The sequence below is a fragment of the Pan paniscus genome, chromosome 2, assembly GCF_029289425.2.
Source record: "Pan paniscus chromosome 2, NHGRI_mPanPan1-v2.0_pri, whole genome shotgun sequence".
Classification (NCBI taxonomy): domain Eukaryota; kingdom Metazoa; phylum Chordata; class Mammalia; order Primates; family Hominidae; genus Pan; species Pan paniscus.
The window spans coordinates 107,007,128-107,029,379 of NC_085926.1; the positions used below are offsets into that span (position 1 = coordinate 107,007,128).

A 22,252-nucleotide genomic window follows, 5' to 3' on the forward strand; every position below is an offset into this window, starting at 1 on the left:
TGCCTTCAAAGGACTTGTACACTAGTTAATCATAAGGCAATTTGTTTAATGTCTCATTTGGTATGCCATGAACACAGGGCATAGGACCCACAAGTGTGAATATATCATGCATTATCCCTCTTTGAAAAGCAATACATCACCATAGAGAAATGAGATCTTTGTAGTAAGAGTAATAAAATAAAATATTTCATCTACAATAACTAGAATAGCCTCTTGTTAGACAAGGGCCTTTAGGTGTCACAAATTTTAGATCATGACAGTTTATATAAGGAGGCTGAAAAGCACTCTTGAAGAGTAAGTATATTTTCTATGGCATCTGTCACTATAGTTATAGAGATTTGAAACCTCAGCAGCCTACACAATAATGACACATTAAAAAGATTAAGTTCTACATGGAAAAATGCATTCACATTCTTCATACAAAGCTGTACTCAGATATGCCATTCAATCTGAAAAACACAGCTAAAAGTTTGGCAAGCCTTCTTTGTTCTGCATTTACTGCTAAAACAACCAATGTGGGAATTGCCAGATTATACTATTTCATTTCTGTGTGTATGTGTGTCCACATGAGCACTGAAAAAGAACAGAATTCTATTGCTGGAGTTTCTTCTCACCAGGCATGAAGTCTTATAAATGCTATATATTTGATGGGATGACTATGAACATGACAAATGAAATCCAAATGCAGTCTCTGTACTCCAATCCAAATACAACAGTTTATTGCGACCAGGTATAAGAACATTTTGGTCTTCAGTAATATATGCAGAAGTTGGTAAGCCTAACCTATGTAGAGTCAACCAATCCAATCAAATATAAAATATTCACCTTTCAGGAATTCTGCATAAATCAAATTATTCTTTCCATCCTTCATTGTTTGCTAAATACCTATTACATGAAAGCTGCAGGCCTAGGTACTATTGGGAATGCAAAGATGAAGAGAAATAGTCCTTTATTTCAAAAAGCATATAGTCTGATATGGCAGAGAGATGAGACACATAAGTAACTATAATATTAGACACAAAGTGACTATAATAGCAGGTAGAAGTAAAACATGCTCTAAGAAAAACCACATGGGACAAAGAGAACTAAAGGAAGGAGGTACCTTTCTAAGTAGGTAAATGAAAGATACTTTTCTAAGTAGGTAAATGAAGGAGATAGTTTTCTAAGTAGGTAAATGAAATGAAGGAGATACTTTTCTAAGTAGGTAAATCATACAGGGATTGGCAATAGTTTTGGATCTTGAAGGACTGGAGAAGGACCAGAGGCTGCTCCAGACAAGAATGCAGAAACAAAGGCCTGCAGAGCCACATGGAAGTGAACACTTGTAAGAAATATGGAGAAGCTCAGTAGGAGCACCATACAGAGTGAAAGAAACGAATGCTATTATATTAATAGAAAGGCAACTAGTGTCAGATTATAGACAGCCTGGACTGTAGGCCAAGAAATGTATAGTAAATGCAAAAGATTAATTCAGAAAGACCTAGGGGACACATAAGCAATTCATCACACATTGCAGAAATATATTGATTATGCAAATACACTACTCATTAACATTACTTAGGTATAAAGGGGTAAATATAGGGTAGCTTAATTCAGGGAGAAAGGTATGATCTGTCTTTTAATGACTGAGGGTATTAAGTGGATTTTAGATGGTACCATAAAATCCTGAATAAAGTGTAACTAAAACTAGATTCTGTGTGCATGATAATGACACAATCATCCTTGTCATACAATAGAAGGTAGAAGAGAAATTTTAAGTTAAATCTGAGAAAGAGGCAAATTTGAGAATGGAGAGGTCCTGAAATACAAAGAAATTTATTTTATAACATTATGGTTTTTAAATTATTGCCCAGGTTTACCAAAAAATAACAATTATCCAGCTAAAATGCCAATTACAACTGAGCAATCCAGTGAAACAATGGAAATAAAAGTTTCATCACTTGGCCAGCAGGTGGCACTTGTCACTCGGTATAGAAAACAGCAGGCAATGTGGAATGAAGCTGAAAGTAGTTAGAAACAGATTACTTATTCATCTATTCAGAAGGATAAAGATGGGGATGGGTTGTATTCAGAAGCACAATTTATAACAAGGATCTTGGCTTGTTGACATAGCTTATCAATTACATGGAGGACAACCCCTTTAGTCTATAAAATGCACCACAGGTGACAGATCTTGAATTTGAGCTCTCCTATTAGGTTTACTGAACTTAGGTATTTCCCTTAACAAATATGATTTGCAATATATAAGTTTGTTGCTACTGTAAATGTTCTTATGTCCTTTTTGTCTGTATTTTTCCTATAAGACTGCGAGAAATATGGTGCTGGAATTGGGCAAAAAGGAAATAAATTCCAACTTCACCATTTAAAGTTATGTGCTTTGATTAAAATTATTTTTAACTTATTTGGATTTCACTTTCCTCTTTTAAAATAGATATAACTAGCTGGAATGTTGTAGGAATTAAATAAGATACCATGTGGAAACGATACCTTTAGATCTAGCTACTTCATTTTCTCCTATGGGACAACATCTAATAATTAGGATAACTCTCTTACCATCTAATCATTAGATACCCATAGAACCTAAAATCCAGAAAGATTTTTGATTTACCTGGTCAACCCTTCATTTTCCAGATCAAGATGCCTGCTATCATTAAAGCTGAAATGAAAGAGAGTTAAGAGATAGGGTGTGCAGGTTTAGGTCATTTTTATATTCACTACACAGGTCTGGTCAATGGATAAGTGGTCATTGGGAGTGGGATGGAGGAAGAGAAAATAGGAGGTGGGCAAATAATAATTACATGGCATATATTGTATGATTCTGTGATACTGAATGGGTGAATGGACACCAACAATAGACATACAGTGAATCATAGTAATAAACTAGCCAGTTCTTGATTTTTTCAGTTATGTCTAGCCTACACCTGAAACTGAATGGGGCCAATGATGGCCTGTTTTTCTAGCTTCCCCATCCTGTCTTATCTCACATTCCAAAACTTCTTCTAAAGGGTTTTAGAAGGAGGACAGGAAATTTACACTGAACATTGCATGGTTTTTAGTCTTAGTTTTGACATCAGATAAATATCACCAAAACATAGTTTCTGAACATGTTCATGGATTATTTTTGTGAAAGGAGGAATCGAGGTCATCTTTCAGAGGTCTTCTGTTCAGTAATTACCATATTATAACTATATGGGAGTTGCATCGTTATAACAAGTCACACCATTTTTAAAAGAGAGATGCCACACAAATACTGAGTTTAATTTTTAAAATATGAAAGCTTAACATGTAATTTAAGTGACTGGTTCCATGAAAGAACAAATCAGTGTTCATCTCCAAGTGTTCCTTTAGGTTGTTTTTCTCACCTGAAATGCTCTATGCTTTTCCCTCTATTTATCCTAAATAGACTTCAAGATACAAGTATCGCTTCCCCTATATAACTTTCTTTGGTTTCTTTTTCTTTTTTCTTTTTTCTTTTTTTTTTTTTTTTGAGACAGTCTCATCTTTCCCCCAGGCTGGAATGCAGTGACGTGGGTTCACTGCAACTTCTGCCTCCCAGGTTCAAAGGATTCTCCCACCTCAGCCTCTGAAGTAGCTGGGATTACAGGCGTGAGCCATCACACCCAGCTAATTTTTTTGTATTTTCTGTAGAGATGATGTTTCACCATGTTGGCCAGGCTGGTCTCAAACTCCTGACCTCAAGTGATCTGCCCATCTCAGCCTCCCAAAGTGCTGAGATTACAGGTGTGAGCCACCATGCCCAACACCCCTATATAACTTTCTTTGATTGAAGCTGCCCTCACTATCTCCTTCAGTAAACTTCTATTGCAGTGTCAGTTACAATAAGAAAACACATGTGAATTAATATTACTTTATAGTGGTTGCTCATTTTTAAATAGCTGTTAGACTTGGTCCACAAAAAGACTGTATAATATCTGATGGCATGTTTTACTTATTGATTCAACTACCTATTGAGTACCTGGTATATGCCAGGCACTGTTTTGGTTAACACAGATTCACAGTAAGTAAAACCAACACTACCCCTGCTCTCACAGAACTTACATTTTGGTATTACAGATACTCTGTATTTCCCGTAATTCCCAGCCTGGGACAGACCTGAGGGCAAGTATGTGCTCAATGATCACCTCAAAATTAACTGGTTGCCTTTGGTTCAGTGAACCACAACCCAAAGGTTTCCTTGGTTACCACAAAAGCAGGGTCAGTTACAAGCCCTGAGTACTAGAAAGTATGTAAAAGATGTTAGGAATCTTTTCACAAAAAGATTTTGTAAAATCTTCCTTTTGCAAAAGGAAAAAGGAGGATGGAGTGGATTCTTATGTCCTTTGAAGTACTGGCAGTGAATTTCTATATAAGTACTGCTAAATTTCTTTGTTTACATTTGAAACAAACTGGATCTATAACCTTGGCTTAAATCTTATGAAAAAAAATCAACTACCAAGAAAAAAGAATAAACAGAACTGTTGGCCCAAATCTGCTATTCCACCAGCTGCCATCAGATTCTCTACCTCAATGATGAACACAACATCCAATCCTAAACAAACAACAAGCTAATTAAGTCTTGATGATTGGCATTATTAGTATACTGGGGTTGGCTATCACTGCTATAGAAAAGAAAAACAATGTCCAGAGATGGCAATAAAGATGCAATCAATTCATAATGTGCTGAATGCCATCACAAGGCTACCAAGTGTGGTAAATAAGAAACAAAATTAAAATATTTCATAACAAAAAGATCTGAATGTACCTAATTATTTATTAAAAGTCTGTGAAACCTTTATTTCTGACTTTTGTCTGACAAGAAACCATGACTAAAGGCCTTAAAAACTGTAGAAAGTTGAGCTACTTTTTGGAGGTGGGGAGTGCTTAGGAGAATGTGCTTCCAAAGTGACTCTCAGTATCTTTCCAAGAGAGACCCTAAGACTCCAGGGTAAAAAGGAAAGCTCTGGTTTCTTTGGTTGTAATCTCAAGTGGTATCTGACTTGCACTGCAGAACCCTAGCAAGCTAAGTGAGGTAAAAGAGTAATCTTCTATGAGCCCAGGAAAACACTTACTATAAGCTGCTACAGCTGGGGAGCTTAAATCCCACTTCATCATTGAATTTTCTATTTTAATAAGCATTTTATTTCCTGACATCTATAGAGGTGTCCACACATTTGGACATATGCTACAAGTGCTATTTGAGGAAGCCAATAGGCTTCACATTTAAAAAATGATGAATTTATGTGCTAAATCTATAGAGATTTAATTATTAGTCAAGAAAATAAAATAATTTTTCTACATGCCACATTTTCTTACACTCGAAATTGTCATGGTTACCTATGTTGATTGATAGTAATGTTTTATTTATTGAATTTTCTTAACAATTAAATATGCTTTGACTTTCTAAGTTAATAGGTTAATGTTTTTTAAAAGAACTCTTTACCTTAAAACCCTCCCTCAGGGAAGAATGAAATAAAAACAGCCTAACCTTTGGAGTTACACAAATTTGTGTTGCGCCTTGACCACATGACCTTGGACATGCTGACTGACTCTATAAGGTTCTATGTGCAGCTGTGGAGTAGAAATAAATGTCCCTATTTCTCACATGCATTGTTATATAGGTGGGCTTAGATATCACATATACAGTATTTTTTTTTTTTTTTACAAAACTCACCCTCTAGAACAGGTCTTAGATCCAAAATTAAAAGATGTCAAAAAGGACAGGAAAAAGATTATACACATTTTATTGTGTAAACCACTTTAGTCAATTTGCACATATGAAACCAACAGTTAAAGAGTCACAGTAGAATTAGGGAGGAATTAATCACAACTCACCTGTGGCTGCTGTTCTGCCAGTCTATTTTGATACTTTATGACCGACTCTCTAAGTTGCTTCTCTTTCTCATTTTTTGATGGTGATATTGTGCTCATGGTGCCCAGTGGGATGGAAGGTAGACGTTCTATGTGATGACAACTTCAGAATCAACAAGTACAAGATTAACATCAGGAGAAATATAAAACTACTTACTGTCTGTAAAAGACGATTTACTTCTACAAGGAGTTACTCTTTATGTCATATATCCAAAATTCAAATAGAAAGGAAAAGCATTGTATTCGTGGCTTTCGATAACAAATAACCTTACATCTCCAATTTGCATGGAAAACAGCCTAATAAAAAATGTGGACAGTAGCATATATTAACAAGGATGGGAAAGCGTCAATTATATTGCTAATGCTTCACTTATTCTACATTATCATAAAATGAGGCCTTTTGCAAAAATTATTTTAGATCACTGAGCTTATCTCATCACTGCCATTCCCCCCCCCCAAAAAGGTAGAGAAATATATATGTCTCTTTAAAATATAGCAAATAATTATGCCTCTGAAACATACGGATTATCTGTTTGATGACCCAGGATCACTGTGAAGACCCGTGACTACCCGTGATGTGATGTAGGATTCAGCAATAGCCTTGGGAGGTAATGAGATGCGTTAAAGCCCCTTCCCCAAATCGCCCACTGGTCCTGATGGCAGCATCCTGCCCAAGTGCTCTGCTGTCGTAAGAGTATCTGCTTTCCAGCCTTACAGATATGCTGTTCTAATAACTTGTGGGTTAGTAAATACATAATAATGTAGTATGATTTGTAAATGAACAATAAACAGGCTATGGATGAGCACATCCCTTGTTATAATTACAAAAAAATACTAATAACCCTCAAAGCATATGGTTTGGAAGGTTTGAAGCCATTTTTCCTTTTCTTACTTTTGTTTTTGTGGTTATGTACTGGGGAACTGAGTCAGCCAAACTGCTGAAAAAATAAGATATTATTTTGTTCACTTTGGTATCAAGGCTTGATACAAACAAGAAGTTCAGCTCCCACTGGGCATAGCTTTGATTCAGGGCATGGAGGGGAAGGAACATGCAGTAGTGTCGTAAGACGCTGAGGTCAGTTCTTCGAGCCCACTCTAGGTCACAGAGTTTTCTATTATTGATTGGGGGTAGGGAGGGGAGGAGTTCCACTGAGCTACCAAAAAGAGGAGGGACAAAGTCCACAGAAAATACATGGGTGTTAGGCCAGGCAAGGGAGGAGGAGGCTGAGGATCGAGAGAGGACTTTCTCCCATCTGAAACAGTGAGGGAAAAGGGAGGCAGATGAGACCCACCACTTCTCTGTTTTTCAGGGCTGCAGCATATATTTTTCTCGCCCCATACCAACAGAGAAGAGTTAGGAACTACAATCAAATTCAGGTACTACTGTGAAAAAACACTTAATTCCACCCACATATGGTGTTTGTTATTATCGTTATTTTCAAAGAAAGGTGTTAAGTAAACAAATTCTAGGGACAACTTCTACATACACAGCAACCCACAGTGTTGATTTGAAGACATCTGTGGGGTGGCATCTATATAGGCTTCTATTTCATTTCAGAAAAGAACCTGTGACAACATTAAGTTTTTATTCAGAAGGAAGAAACCTCAAGCATTTTATTAGAATGCAATTCATTCAACTGTCTTCATTTAAAGATGTTTGGAAATGAATTACACTTTAATATGCAATACAACCCATAAATATTTTTTAACATCCTTTTCAAAATTCAGACATTTTTGGTTCAGCCAAGTAATAGGCATCATTTTTTCTCTGCTGGTAATCCCTATTTTCAATGCAGATAAGTGCATGGTATGAATGTAATGGAAGCAAACTGATGGCTATTTCTCAGATACTGTGTCAAAAATGTATAGCCTCCCTCTGTGCTTGAAGTGGAAAACAAAACCAGGCTCCCGTGGTTTGAAAAAAGAATGGCTCCACCTTACCCTCTCCGGGTATTACTGAATACTACCATTTGTAAGATGTACTTTGTCCACTAAAAAGTATCTGAATGAAACTAGGCTTCCTGAAATGGAAAAGGATGCCTTCCAACAGACAATGTGATAAGGCAGGAAGAGTACAGGTTTTGCATCAGAAACTTGGCTTCCAGTTTCAGCTGTAGTGAAGAATTCTGGGCAAGTCACTAATCCTTTCTTAGCCTCTCTATTTTCTTCTCTGAGAAATGGGGAAAGTTCATAGGCCTTTTATAAAAATGGAATGAGCATATATAATTGCAAAGTAAGAGAAAGTTACTACTATGTTTCCAGCCCAAGTTCTAGTTACACATTGTTCATTCAAATGCTGTCTGTTGGTAATGGCCTTGCTGACAATTGGCAAATAACTACTGACAAGAAACCGTATCTTCTGTAAATATAGACAATGACACTTTTCACCCCATTACTCTGTCCCGCTACTCATAGACTATTCCCTAACAAATAATTATACTTGTCATCACTTTAATACACTTATTTTAAGTGATTCTATCCAAGTCCAATGGCACATATGTCAGGGGTTTTGCCTAGCAATAATGTATTTTGAAGCATATTCTCAAGGTATAGATGGCCCATCCTACCATTTTGAATCAAAGAACTGAGCAAGTTCATCAGAATAATTTCTTCCCCCTCCCTGGGAATCATCATATCTACATCACCGTTAAGGAACTCCGATGAAGGAAGTGCCAAATCTCAATTAACTGCCCTTTTAATCAATTTTGCTTTACATCTCCCCTAAATTTCTTGCTGCCACTTTAAGCATATTTTTGTCACAATCTTTTCAGTGAAAATAAAACACAGATGGTTAATATCATGTCAGTATATTTAAAGAATCAAGGACTTAAGAAAATTATAAATATAAGAAAACTTTTTTGCATTTTAGACCTTTAAGGTCCATCAGTTTTCTGTCAACATGGCTAAATTTATCTAGCCACTCATCACAAGTGGCACTGTTCTTATGTGTAAAAGAGACAGAATTAAATCAATAAGATCTTGTATTTGATAGCACAAGGTGACTACAATCAGCAATAGCTTATTAGACATTTTATAACTAAAAGTATTATTTGAAATGTTCTAACACAAAGAAATGATAAATGCTTGAAGTGATGAATACCTCTATTTACCCCGATGTGATTATTACATACTATATGCCTTATCAAAATATCTCATATACTCACAAATATATATACATATCATGTACTCATACAAATTAAAAATTAAATTTTTAAAGAGAGACAGAATTAATACAGCTTTGAAACCAATTTTACAATGCTCTGAGATGGTACTGTTACTTTTCAGAAGGGGGTGAGTCTGTGCCAATGCAGGGACAACAGTAAGTTGAAGGTAAGGGAAACTGCAGAGGACAGCTTCCCAGTTCCGTAGGTCTGAGAGTGCCCAAGACTGGTCTAAGAAATCCTAGGGATAGGGTTACATCTGGGAAGTAGCCTAAATTCTGGGATCAAGGGCCTCTAGTGACCAGGGACTTTCAGCAGATTGTCCTAACTATGGGGCTTAGCTAGATCCAGAGAAGATGCATAAAGATCCTATAATTATACCACATTCCAGTGTATGGGAAGCTTAGTTAAAGGGAGGTTATGTAATTTCTGAGATTTCACAGCTAATAGAACCAGGAGTCAAACCCAGGCAGTCTGTCTCCAGAGTCTGAACTCTAAATACAATCCTAGACTATATGAAAGTTCTTAGTTCATGGTAAGTTCATATGATTAACTATTCTTAATATTGAAACTAAGCCAACACTTTGTTCCTAATTTGGGAGATATTTAAGTCCGAAGTTGGGGATGAACGCAGGTTAGGAAACAGAAGATCTTGGCCAGTGGCTTCATACATAGGTTTCTTAGCCTGGATTTGGGTTTTAATTCTCATTTTTCCAAAATAAAGAAGAATAGATCAGTGTTTTATAATCACGGTCCCTGGAGCTCTAGCCTTTCTGCAGAGTAGGGAACAGAAATAAAAAGTGGATACCTTTGGTTTCCAGCCTCTAATTCAATCAGGACAGTTTTGCATTTATCTACTTTATTTTTGGGTTCTGTGACAAGTTTTTATTTGGGAAAAACAAGGTTGCATTGCAAAACAAGAAAGGGATACGAAAAAACCTGGGCCATGAGAAATCTAAGACCCTTTGCCACCTCTGACATTTTTCTTCAGTCTCTAAATATAAATAACCTGAGGACTCTAGATGAAAGGGGTTTTAGCAGCAGTTTCCAAATGTTTTCTTTTTCTTTTATCTTTTTGCTCTTCTTTTTCAGAGCTAGATAAAAAAATAACCAAACAGGAGTTATTACCCTAATGTCTATATTAAAAATATTGATTCACGTATCCAGCTCAAAGGACTTAGAACAGACTGCATGGAAAAGCAATGCTTGACTTAGGGGTGCCTTTGTTAAAGGGGAATACTAACCATTTTCCCTATGGGGGAAAATATTAGTCTAAAAGGGCTTGTAATAACATTGACATCCTTCAATATTTAATCAGTCTTTTTCCTGTTTTAGTCTGAACTTTTTCCTCCAAGAGTGTAAAGCAATGAAATCAATATACGATTTAAGCAGAAAAAGCATACGGTCTAACAGTTTAATGCCCCTGGAGACACTCTCTGAGTAACACTCCTGTACAATAAGGACATATGTTGTATGAAAATGAACTGGAAGGAAGAACTCTTAAGTACCAGGTTGTGGTCTCCCATGGGTGGAAGTGCAGAGCTGCTCACCCCAACGTCTTCAGAGAGTTACACCCAGATCTCTATTACTTGATGGAAAAGCACACCAATGAAATAATCTTTGCACAGGTAGCAGGGCATTAGAAAGAATTTGAAGAGATACCAGATACTAAGCTAAAATCTATATTATAGATTGACATTTTCAAGGTTCATACATATGAACTTCAGAAATTAAAAATGAATAAAGAATTTTAGAAAATAATCAAAAATACCTGTTTTCCAAGCGGTTGGGATTATTAGCACAAATCCAAATGTCAAAAAATTCTTTTTCCTGATAATTAGTAGAGGAAGGCAAGACTCTCCATTTAAGACAAAGATCTGACAATCAAAACAAAATGACACAGAAAAGAGATCAGAAATGAATCTATCATAGTAAGATGTCAGTTTGCACATACCAAAAGTATGAGGTATCTCTCAATCCAAAGACAACTGAATCCTTCATCATATACCATTATTCTTGATGACACATCTATTCTAGGGTTCTATGAGCTACTTCAAGACCCCACCAACAAGTTATTATTATTATTGTCTCAGTTCCCTCCAGTTAGTTTCTGCTACTTTCAGCCAAAAGTACCTTAAATAATACATCCACTTCACCTCTTCTAAAACCAAATTAATAATTTCAGTGACTTGACTCTCCCATTTTCTCTGACCTACTACCCATCTGCTGACAATACCACTTTCTGTCTCCAACTACATGATTAACGTAAGAAGGAAAACCATGGTCTCAACTAGTATAAAATTAAACTGAAAGAAAGAAAGAAGGAAAGCAAGAAAGAAGGAAGGAAGGAAGGAAGGAAGGAAGGAAGGAAGGAAGGAAGGAAGGAAGGGAAGTTAGTTTTTTGAACCATATACACATTTTCTTCTGTACTTTCTTCTGTTCTTATTCCCCTCTCCAGTCTATAGTTTCTGATTTCTTCACCCACTTTCCAAAACAGTCCTTCCTTGCCTTTAGGACGAAGGCACACTTCCCTCTCCAGGCTACACTTAGATTTAATCCTGAATTCCCTCCAGACACACTGCTAACGGCTCGTAGGTTAACATTTGTCCCTTTCATCTAAGGCAGAGAGAGTCAGTACACACAAAGGTTAAGAACTTGAACAGCTCCACCTCTTACCACCTCTATGATCTTGGACAAATTATTTAACTTCTTATATTTCAGTATCATTATCTATTAAAAGATTAATATTATATTAGTACTTATGTAAAAGTTACTGAGAATGAAATGACATCCTCCTCCTCATCATCATCATAAAAACCAACACTGCTAGACACTATCCTTAGCACTTAGTAAACTTTATTAATTCACATTATTCTTAAAACTCTATAATGTAGCTACAAGTACTAATCTCATTTCATAAAAGGAGAAACTGAGACTTAAAGAAGTTAAACAATTTGCCCAATTTCGTATAGCTCTTGGGTACTGGAGATTGGATTCTAACAGTACCTGGTACAAATCAAAATCACAGTAACTGTTATCCATTATTATTAGCATGTGACAGGCTGTCACATACTGTCATCAATTTCCTCAATTATACCTTCTAAGTAACTGTCATGTATGATTCTTTTAACTCTCACTGCCACACCTTCATTCAGACATTTATAATTCGTCACCTGGATCCTAGATTACAACAAAAGTGTCCTGTTCTAGCCCTTCACCAAGTCATCCTTCACTGAGCTGCCAGAACAACTTTAACTACAAGTTACCTCTGACCAGTCAAGTCTTCCTTAGAATACTCCTAGGCAAAAGGCTGGGGAGGTGCTCCCCGAGAGCTGTATAAATACTTCTACAGAGTTTTACACACTATAGGCTGCTTTTTTGTTTGCTCGTCTGTTTTTCTCTACTGAGCTGTTAGTTACAGATATTAGAGACTGTCTTTAACTCCCTGCCCCTTTGTGTAGTGGCTAGAAAACATATCAGTAAGTGCTGAATGTAATTATCCTCCTATGGAAAAAATTCCAATACCTCCTGCTTGCTTATCAAAGTAAAACCTTATCCTGACATTCAAGAATCTCTAACATCTTTACCCAACCTAATACTTTTGTCTTATTATTTATTCATTGTTCAGTGATTCAGTTGTCAGTCACTAAATTCCTACTATGTATTAAATAGTGTTACATATTAAAAATAGAAAGATGGCTCTTTCTATTACTCTTTCACAAACATTTTAGCTGAAGTGTACACCTGATATTAACTCACATTTCTCTACTCTTCATCTCTGCCTATCAAAATTCTATTTTAATTAATTAATTAATTTTTTTGAGACAGGGACTCACTGTGTTGCCCAGGGTGGAGTGCAGAGGCACAATCACAGCTCACCACAGCCTCAACCTCCCAGGCTCAAGCAATCCTCCCACTTCAGCCTCTCAAGTAGCTGCGACCACAGGTGTGCACTACCATGCCTGGCTAATTTTTGTATTTTTTGTAGGGGTGGGGTTTTGCCATGTTGCATAGGCTGGTATCGAACTCCTGAGCTCAAGCAATCTACCCATCTCAGCCTCCCAAAGTGCTAGGATTATAGGCATGAGCCACCATGCCTGGCCTGAAACTATTTTAAAGACTATCACAAATGCTACTCCATCATAGAATCTTGCCTCTACTCCCCCATCCTTTTCTTTGAACCCTCAAATAATTATTTGTCTCTATTATATCACTTACCTTATTTTTCCCTGTATTACAATTATTTTCACACTTATAACTTTCTTCTAGACTGTAAACTCCTGGAAAGCAAGATGTCTTACCTTTGTCTCCCTCATCCCTCATTTCTTAACACAATGACTTGCATATTTAAGAACCCTTCATATTTGGTAATTAGAATGGACTTCAACACTCACCACATTGTATGATGAATGGGATACCCATGGCTTGTCTTCTTTGATATTGAATAGAATTTAAAGGTTTCTCCACGTCGATGTCATTCTGGTATCCAAATTCATTGCAAAACAATGTTAAATTTCTATTATCTTTAAAAAAAAAAGCAGGCAAAGAACAATGAAAAAAATCATTAAAATCAAAACAATTGGCAAAGGGAAGTTTGTATATACAATATGATCTCAACTGTGTAAGTATTAATACATATACAGAAATAAGAGATTAAAATATCAATATTGGTTGTCTCTGAATAGTGATATGATGAGTGAAAACTATTTTCTGCTTTAGTCTTTTTACATTTTCCAAATTATATGCAGTAAATCTGCAACATCTTTATAATAAAAATAAAGACAATAGCATGTATTTTAAAAGTTATGTGTTTATGCAATAAAACATATTGACATTTAAAGCATTGTTCTTAAGCATTCCCAGGAAACACTGTACTGATTAAACTTTAAAGGGCACTCTTAAAATTATTGATATAAATATTTATCTTTCTTATCTCACAGACAGAGGTGGGGTTTTTTATCTTTATTTTATCTCTGGTTCCTTTTCTCTCCAGTCTTTATTGTTTATGCACTATCCTATCCCCAAATTGTGTATTTCCTCCTTGCTTGGAAACACCACTCATCAAGGAGGACTGTTAGAGAGTCGTTTTGTTCTTATTCTTTGATCCAGCAATATACTGTTAGGAATTATCCTTACACACATACATAAGTTGCCATGTATATTATAGCATTGCTCGACTAGTAAAAAGTTGGAGATAATGTAAAAGCATATGAATAAAGAACTGACAAATTCTGTTCCCCAAAAATGGAACAGTGGGAAACCTTTAAAACGGAGGAAGTAGAGCTAAATGTAGTGTTGCATCAAGATCTCCAAGTTATAGTTTTAATTTTTTAAAAATATATATATATCAAAGAGTATCCCTAGTGTAATCATTTTATGTAATGTATGAAAAGCCTGTCCATATAAAATTGGGATGCACATTTTCCTGAATGGATACAAAAGAAAGTTTTAATAGTGGATATCTTTAGAGCAGAAAGAGAGGTGGAGAGGAAGGCAAGGGAAAATACTTTTACTTTTCACTTTTTATTTTTCTTAGCACTTTGAATATCTGTACATGTGCATATAAAATTTAAAGAAAAAAAAAAGAATCCATGTTTGACTGTTTTGTCCAATATGATAACCACTAACCATGGTACCAGCCTTACAACAACCTTAACATACGGCTATGTAATCCATGAAAAATGCAAATAAATGACCTAACACCTTATTATTCCTGTTAAAATTTTGGCTCAGGGTGCTATGGGGCTTAGAGATCAGCAGAGAAAGAACTCAGCTTTCAAAAGGGTCTTCACAGTTGGGCTGGGCTAAGCAGACCTCACAAATTCCCAGGTCTGCCCTCTTGTCTCTTTACAAAATCCCCAGCTGCTCTTGCTCCAAATTTTCCTTTGGATTTGGCTTTTGGGGCTTTTAATTCAGACTTTCAGTTTCTTCTCTTGGCCCAGTATTTGGTTTTTGTGGAGAATCAAGCAATTCCATCTTAAATACTAATCTGCCGTGTTGACTTATGATTAACCCGTTCTGGAAATGCCTCTAAAATTTCTACTTTATCTACTGTTACTGTAAATCCTTCCCTTAGGTCAAAACAACCCTTGACCATAAAACCTGGAATTAGGTAGATTCACATTGCATTCTTACAATTCACTGAGGGGTTGACTTCAATTGTCCTACACATTCTTTCCCTATGGTTTTTAAGTCCTGGGTCTGGGGGTTAATGGCACAGGGATCCACCATTCTTATCTCACCACAGCCTAAGACATAGCTTTTGTTCCTAAGACCCTATTAAATGTTTCTTTCTAAGAAACTGGATTTGTCAGCCTCTTTCTTCGGCCTCTCAGCTTCCTTAGCCTTTGAGGGTAGCGTCACATGGACTTGTTAACAGTGGAACTGTCTTGGTTCATCTCACACTCTTCTTCTCTCTACACCAGATCCTGATGTACTACTCCCTGGTATCTAGAAGGGTTGATGAGGTTTTGCTTCTCTGATTTCTTTCTGTGTGTGTGTGTGTTTTTAATTATACTTTAAGTTCTAGGGTACATGTGCACAACGTGCAGGTTTGTTACGTAGGCATACATGTGCCATGTTGGTTTGCTGCACCCATCAACTCGTCATTTACATTAGGTATTTCTCCTAATGCTGTCTCTCTCCCAGCTCCCCCACCCCCTGACAGGCCATGGTGTGTGATGTTCCCCTCCCTGTGTCCAAGTGTTCTCATTGTTCAATTCCCACCTATGAGTGAGAACATGAGGTGTTTGGTTTTCTGTCCTTGTTATAGTTTGCTCGGAATGATAGTTTCTGGCTTCATCCATGTCCCTGCAAAGGACATGAACTCATCCTTTTTTATGGCAGCATAGTATTCCATGGTGTATATGCGCCACATTTTCTTTATCTAGTCTATCATTGATAGACATTTGGGTTGGTTCCAAGTCTTTGCTATTGTGAATAGCTCCTCAATAAACATACGTGTGCATGTGTCTTTATAGCAGCATGATTTCTAATCCTTTGGGTATATACCCAGTAATGGGATTGCTGGGTCAAATGGTATTTCTAGCCCTAGATCCTTGAGGAATTGCCACACTGTCTTCCACAATGGTTGAACTAATTTACACTCCCACCAACAGTGTAAAAGCATTCCTATTTCTCCACATCCTCTCCAGTGTGTGTTGTTTCATGACTTTTTAATGATCACCATTATAACTGGCGTGAGATGGTATCTCACTGTGGTTCTGATTTGCATTTCTCTGATGAGCAGTGACGATGAGCATTTTTTCATGTGTCTGTTGGCTGCATAAATGTCTTCTTTTGAGAAATGTCTGTTCATATCCTTTGCCCACTTGTTGATGGGTGTTTTTTTTTTTTTGTAAATTTGTTTAAATTCTTTGTAGATTCTGATATTAGTCCTTTGCCAGATGGGTAGATTGCAAACATTTTCTCCCATTCTGCAGGTTGCCTGTTCACTCTGATGGTAGTTTCTTTTGCTGTGCTGAAGCTCTTCAGTTTAATTAGATCCCATTTGTCTATTTTGGCTTTTGTTGCCATTGCTTTTTGTGTTTTAGTCATGAAGCCTTTGTCCATGCCTATGTCCTGAATGGTATTGCCTAGGTTTTCTTCTAGGGTTTTTATGGTTTTAGGTCTTACATTTAAGTCTTTAATCCATCTTGAGTTAATTTTTGTAAAGGTGTAAGGAAGGGATCCAGTTTCGGCTTTCTTCATATGGCTAGCCAGTTTTCCCAGCACTATTTATTAAATAGGGAATCCTTTCCCCATTTCTTGTTTTTGTCAGGTTTGTCAAAGACCAGATGGTTGCAGATGTGTGGTGTTATTTCTGAGGACTCTGTTCTGTTCCATTGGTCTATATACCTGTTTTGGTACAAGTACCATGCTGTTTTGGTTACTGTAGCCTTGTAGTATAGTTTGAAGTCAGGTAGTGCGATGCCTCCAGCTTTGTTCTTTTTGCTTAGGATTGTCTTGGCTATACAGGCTCTTTTTTGGTTAAGACAGAGTCTCACTCCTTCATGCAGGCTGAAGTGCAGTGGTGTGATCTTGGCTCACTGCAACCTCTGCCTCCTGGGTTCAAGCAATTCTCGTGACTCAGCCTCCTGAATAGCTGGGATTACAGGTGTGCACCATAGTGCCTGGCTAATTTTTGTATTTTTAGTAGAGATGGACTTCACCATGTTGGCCAGGTTGGTCTTGAACTCCTGACCTGAAGTGATCCACCTGCCTCAGCCTCCCAAAGTGCTAGGATTACAGGCGTGAGCCACCATGCCCCGCCTGCTTCTCTGATTTCTACATTAACTATTTAGTATTTACTATATCAAAGCAGAGGGTGCTGTAGATTAAAAGAAACATGGATTTGAGTGCTGGCTCTGTTACATATTAGTTGTATAGTTGTGGGCAAGCCACTAAACTTTCTCATCTATCAAGTGAGTGACTGCAGTAACCTGCCTTGCAAATTTATCACAAAGAATAAATGTGAAGGCACACTAAAAACTATAAAACTTGGAGGATTCTGGGAAGAAGATAGAGCAGGAAGCATCAGAAGTCTGTTTCACCACCTAGACAAAAACTGCACTGGCAGAATCTCATGTAACTATTTGGGAACTCTGGAGTCTACTGAAGGCTTACAACTTTCAGGGGAAGGGATGGATATTAAATTGCAGTTAATTTCCGTCATTTCAGCTCTCAGCCAGTAGTAGCTACCCATCCTACACTCCATGTTCCTGGAAGATCTTTCACACAGCTTGCTGAAATTAGGGTGGGGAGAAAAAAAGACCCTGTCCTCCAAATAATGGGGACTCCTGCTCTGATCACTGATTACTGGCTATGATCACAGAAGTATAGATGAAGAGGTGAAGGCCATTTTTGTTATGCCTCTCCCTCATGGTTGCAAGTCCCTCCCCTTCTAGCTGGAGTGAATTCCAGGAGATTTAAGGGACTGGTGTCTTTTTTTTCCTCCTTTCCTTTATCTCCTTTTCACCTTATGGAAACCAGACATTGAAGACTAGTGCATCCAAAAGCTGCTACATGTAGAGAGGAAATTAAGAAGTCACTGCACGTGTCCAGGCAAAGGCACAGGCTCAGGCTCAGAAAAACCCAAGAAAACCTTAAGTGTATAGCTCGGGGTGATCTGCACAGAGAGAGCCTACAACAATTTAAACAACAACAACAAAAAAAAAACAGTAAGTCTTAGAGAAGGAAGAGACTCTGATTTCCGGAAATACAACACTGTTAGATTCAAATGTCCAGTTTTCGGCAAAAAAAAAATCACAAGTCATACATAGAAACAGGAAAGTATGGCACATTCCAAGCAAAAGAATGAATCAACAGAAATTGTGCCTGAAAAACACCTGATGGCAGATCTACTAGACAAAGACCTTAAAATGACTGTCTCAAAGACACTCAAAGAACTGAAAGAAGAAAGAAAGAAAGGAAGGAAGCAAGGAAGGAAGGAAGGAAGGAAGGAAGGAAAAAGAAGGCCAGGCACAGTGGCTCATGCCTGTAATCCCAGCACTGTGGGAAGCTGAGGCAGGTGGATTACCTGGGGTCAGGAGTTTGAGATCAGCCTGATCAACATGGTGAAACCCCGTCTCTACTAAAAATACAAAAATTAGCCAGGTGTGGTGGCACACACCTGTAATCCCAACTACCTGGCTGGCTGAGGCATGAGAATCTCTTGAAACTGGGAGGCAGAGGTTGCAGTGAGCACAGATTGTGCCACTGCACTCCAGACTGGCTGACAGAGTAAAACTCTGTCTCAGAAAAAAAAAAAAAAAGAAAGAAAGAAATGTGAAAAAGTCAAGAAAATGATGTATGAACAAAATGTAAATATCATAAAGAAATATAGAACTTAAAAAGAAAATAAAAAGAAATTATGGAGCTGAAAAAATACTATAACTGAAATTTAAAAATCACTAGAGGGATACAGAGTCAGATTTGAGAAAGCAGAAGAGAAGAGCCACCAGGTGTGGTGGCTCACGCCTGTAATCCCAGCACTTTGGGAGGCCAAGGTGGGTGGATCACAAGGTCAAGAGATCAAGACCATCCTGGCCAACATGGTGAAACCCCGTCTCTACTAAAAATACAAAAAAATAGCCAGGCGTGGTGGTGGGTGCCTGTAGTCCCAGCTACTCAGGAGGCTGAAGCAGGAAAATGGCGTGAATCTGGGAGGCAGAGCTTGCAGTGAGCCGAGATCATGCCACTGCACTCCAGCCTGGGCGACAGACAAAGACTCCATCTCAAAAAAAAAGAAAAAAAAGAGAAAGCAGAAGAGAAAATCTGAACACAGAAGTGAACTTTAATACAGAATAATGAAAACTAAGTCTAATGAACAACAACAAAAAAAAATTGAATAAAAGTGGCCAGGCACAGTGGCTCACACCTGTAATTCTAGCACTTTGGGAGGCCAAGGTGGGCGGATCACCTGAGGTCAGGAGTTCAAAACCAGCCTGGCCAACATGGTAAACCCCGTCTCTACTAAAAATGCAAAAAAATTAGGCCGGTCGCCATGGCTCAAGCCTGTAATCCCAGCACTTTCGGAGGCCAAGGAGGGCGGATCATGAGGTCAAGAGATCAAGACCATCCTGGCTAACATGGTGAAACCACGTCTCTACTAAAAATACAAAAGTTAGCTGGGTGTGGTGGCGCATACCTGTAATCCCAGCAACTCAGGAGGCTGAGGCAGGAGAACTACTTGAACCAGAAGGCGGAGGTTGCAATGAGCTGAGATCGTGCCATTGCACTCCAGCCTGGTGACAGAGTAAGACTCTATCTCAAAGCATGAGAATTGCTTGAACCCAGGAGGTAGAGGTTGCAGTGAGCTGAGATTGTGCCACTACACTCCAGCCTGGGCAACAGAGTGAGACTCCATCTCAAAAAAAAAAAAAATTGAATAAAAGTGAACAGAGCCTAAGAACTAGACATCATCAAGTAAGCCATTATACACCTTATGGAAACCCTAGAAGAAATGAGAGAAAGAAAGGGAGAGACTATTCAAATAAACTGCAATGAGATACCACTTTATACTCATTAGAATCCTACTCATTAGGATTAGGATTATTTTGTGGGAAAGAACCCAGTCGGTGGGAAGTAAAATGGTGTGGCCACTGTGGAAAAGAATATGGTAGTTCCTCAAAAAATTAAAAATAGTATTACCATGTGATCTGGCAATTCCACTGCTGGGTATATACACAAAAGAACTTAAAGCAGGGTCTCAATTTTCAAAAGAAGACATATAAGTGGCCAACACATATATATTTTTTAAATGCTCCATTTGACTAAGCACCCGGGAAATACAAATTAAAACCACAGGGAGATATCACCTCATACCTGTTAGAATGACTGTTACCAAAGACATGAAAGGTAAGTGTTGGCAAGGATGCGGATAGAAACAAACCCTAACACTGGTGGCAAGAATATGAATTAGTGTAGCCATTATGAAAAATAATATGGAGTTTCCTTCAAAAATTAAAAATAGAACTACTGTATGATCCAGCATGTCCTCTTCTGTATATTTATCCAAAGGAAATGAAATCAGTATGTTAAAGAGATACCTGCACACCCATATTCATTGCAGCACTATTTATAAATAGCTAAGATATGGGATCAATCTACATGTCCATCAATAGATAGAGGGTTTCAGAACATGTGGTACCTATACAATGGAATACTATTTAGCCTTTTAAAAGAAGGAAATGTCATTTGCAAAGCCATGAATGAACCTGGTGAACATTACGTTAAGTGAAATAAGCCAGGCACTGAAAGACAAATACTGTATATTTCATTTATATGTTAAATCTTAAAAAGTCAAACTCATAGAAGCACAGAGTAGAATGATGGTTACCAGAGGCTGGGGGAGGGGGTTGGGGAGATGTTGGTAAAAGGATACACAATTTTAGTTAGGCAGGATAAATAAGTTCAGAAGATCTATTGTACATCATTGTGACTATAATTAATAACAATATGTTATGTACTTGAAAATTGCTTTTAAAAAACACAGGGCCTTGAAGAGAAATGTGTATACCCATCTTCATAGTAACATTATTCACAATAGCTAAAACATGGAAGCAACTCAAGTGTCTATCCACAGATGAATGGATAAGCAAAATGTGTGGGGTGTGTGTGTGTATAATAGAATATTATTCAGCCTTAAAAATGAAGGGAATTTGACATATGCTATAACATGGATGAACATTGAGGACATTATGCTAAGTGAAATAAGCCAGTCACAAAAGGATAAATACTGTATTGTTCCACTTACATGAGGTACTTAGAGTAGTCAAAATCATAGAGACAGAAAGTAGAATGGTGGTTGTCAGAGGATGGAAAAGCAGGGAATTGGGAGCTATTGTTTCATGGGTATAGCATTTTAGTTGTGCAAGATGAAAAGAGTTTTAGAGATGGATGGTGGTGACAGTTGTACAGCATTTAAGTGTCCTTAACGTTACTCAACTGTACACTTAAAAGTGGTTAAGATGGTAAATTTCATGTTATATGTATTTCATCATAATGAAAAAAAAAGAAAAAAAAACACAAAAGAGCCCTGCAGAAATTTAAGTTTGCTGTTGTCACGTATTTTTCCTCTTTAAAAGTTACTTCTCCATGAGCACTGCACTTTTCCAAAGGAGGAAGTGTGCTTTATAATTCTGCATGTCTTCAACTTGTAGGTCGGCATCCTGCACCTAACAAGCCCTCAACCAACGTTGCTGCTATTCTTGACAAAATGCCTCATTAATATGTTGTCTGAAATAAAATGAAAGTGGAATAATGTCTCTTCCAAAAAACATTAACCAAAATATTTCTATCCACCTATAAAAAGAGCCATGCAGATAACCCCAAATTCATTAACTCCAAAATTATAAATTATTTTAACATCCTCAGGATAGGTTGATTAAAAAATTCAGTTTACTACTACAAAGAGTAGATGGCTGAAAGCACACAGCTAATTTTCAAAATTATAAAAGAGTACATATCTTAAGACTTTTGTATGAAGAACCAATAAGTTCATTAAATTAATAGGATAATCTGGGATTAATGCACACAGAATTAAATTCTCAATTTCTAGAAGAAGTATCTGTGAGAAAAAAACTGAAAGGTTAATTTACTGCCAGCTATGTATGGAATACTTTATTCAGTAGATTCCTAATATTTAAATTAATCTAATGAATTGTTCAGGAGCCTCTTTAAACCAAGCACCCGGGAAACAAAAAAAGGGAAATACTTGTAAT

General features: G+C 37.3%; 1 protein-coding gene across 3 annotated transcripts in view; it reads right to left on the bottom strand.

Moving 5' to 3' along the window:
• The window catches only part of MORC1 (MORC family CW-type zinc finger 1), a 159,851-nt gene that overhangs the window by 63,610 nt on the left and 73,989 nt on the right, over positions 1-22,252 (bottom strand). For all 3 annotated transcript variants that reach the window (XM_003825067.4, XM_055110262.1, XM_055110263.1), the window contains 3 exons: positions 13,424-13,552; positions 10,801-10,906; positions 5,833-5,971 (listed from right to left, as the gene is read on the bottom strand). In XM_003825067.4, the coding sequence (XP_003825115.2) occupies positions 5,833-5,971; positions 10,801-10,906; positions 13,424-13,552 (374 nt within the window). The remainder of the gene's footprint in view (positions 1-5,832; positions 5,972-10,800; positions 10,907-13,423; positions 13,553-22,252) is intronic.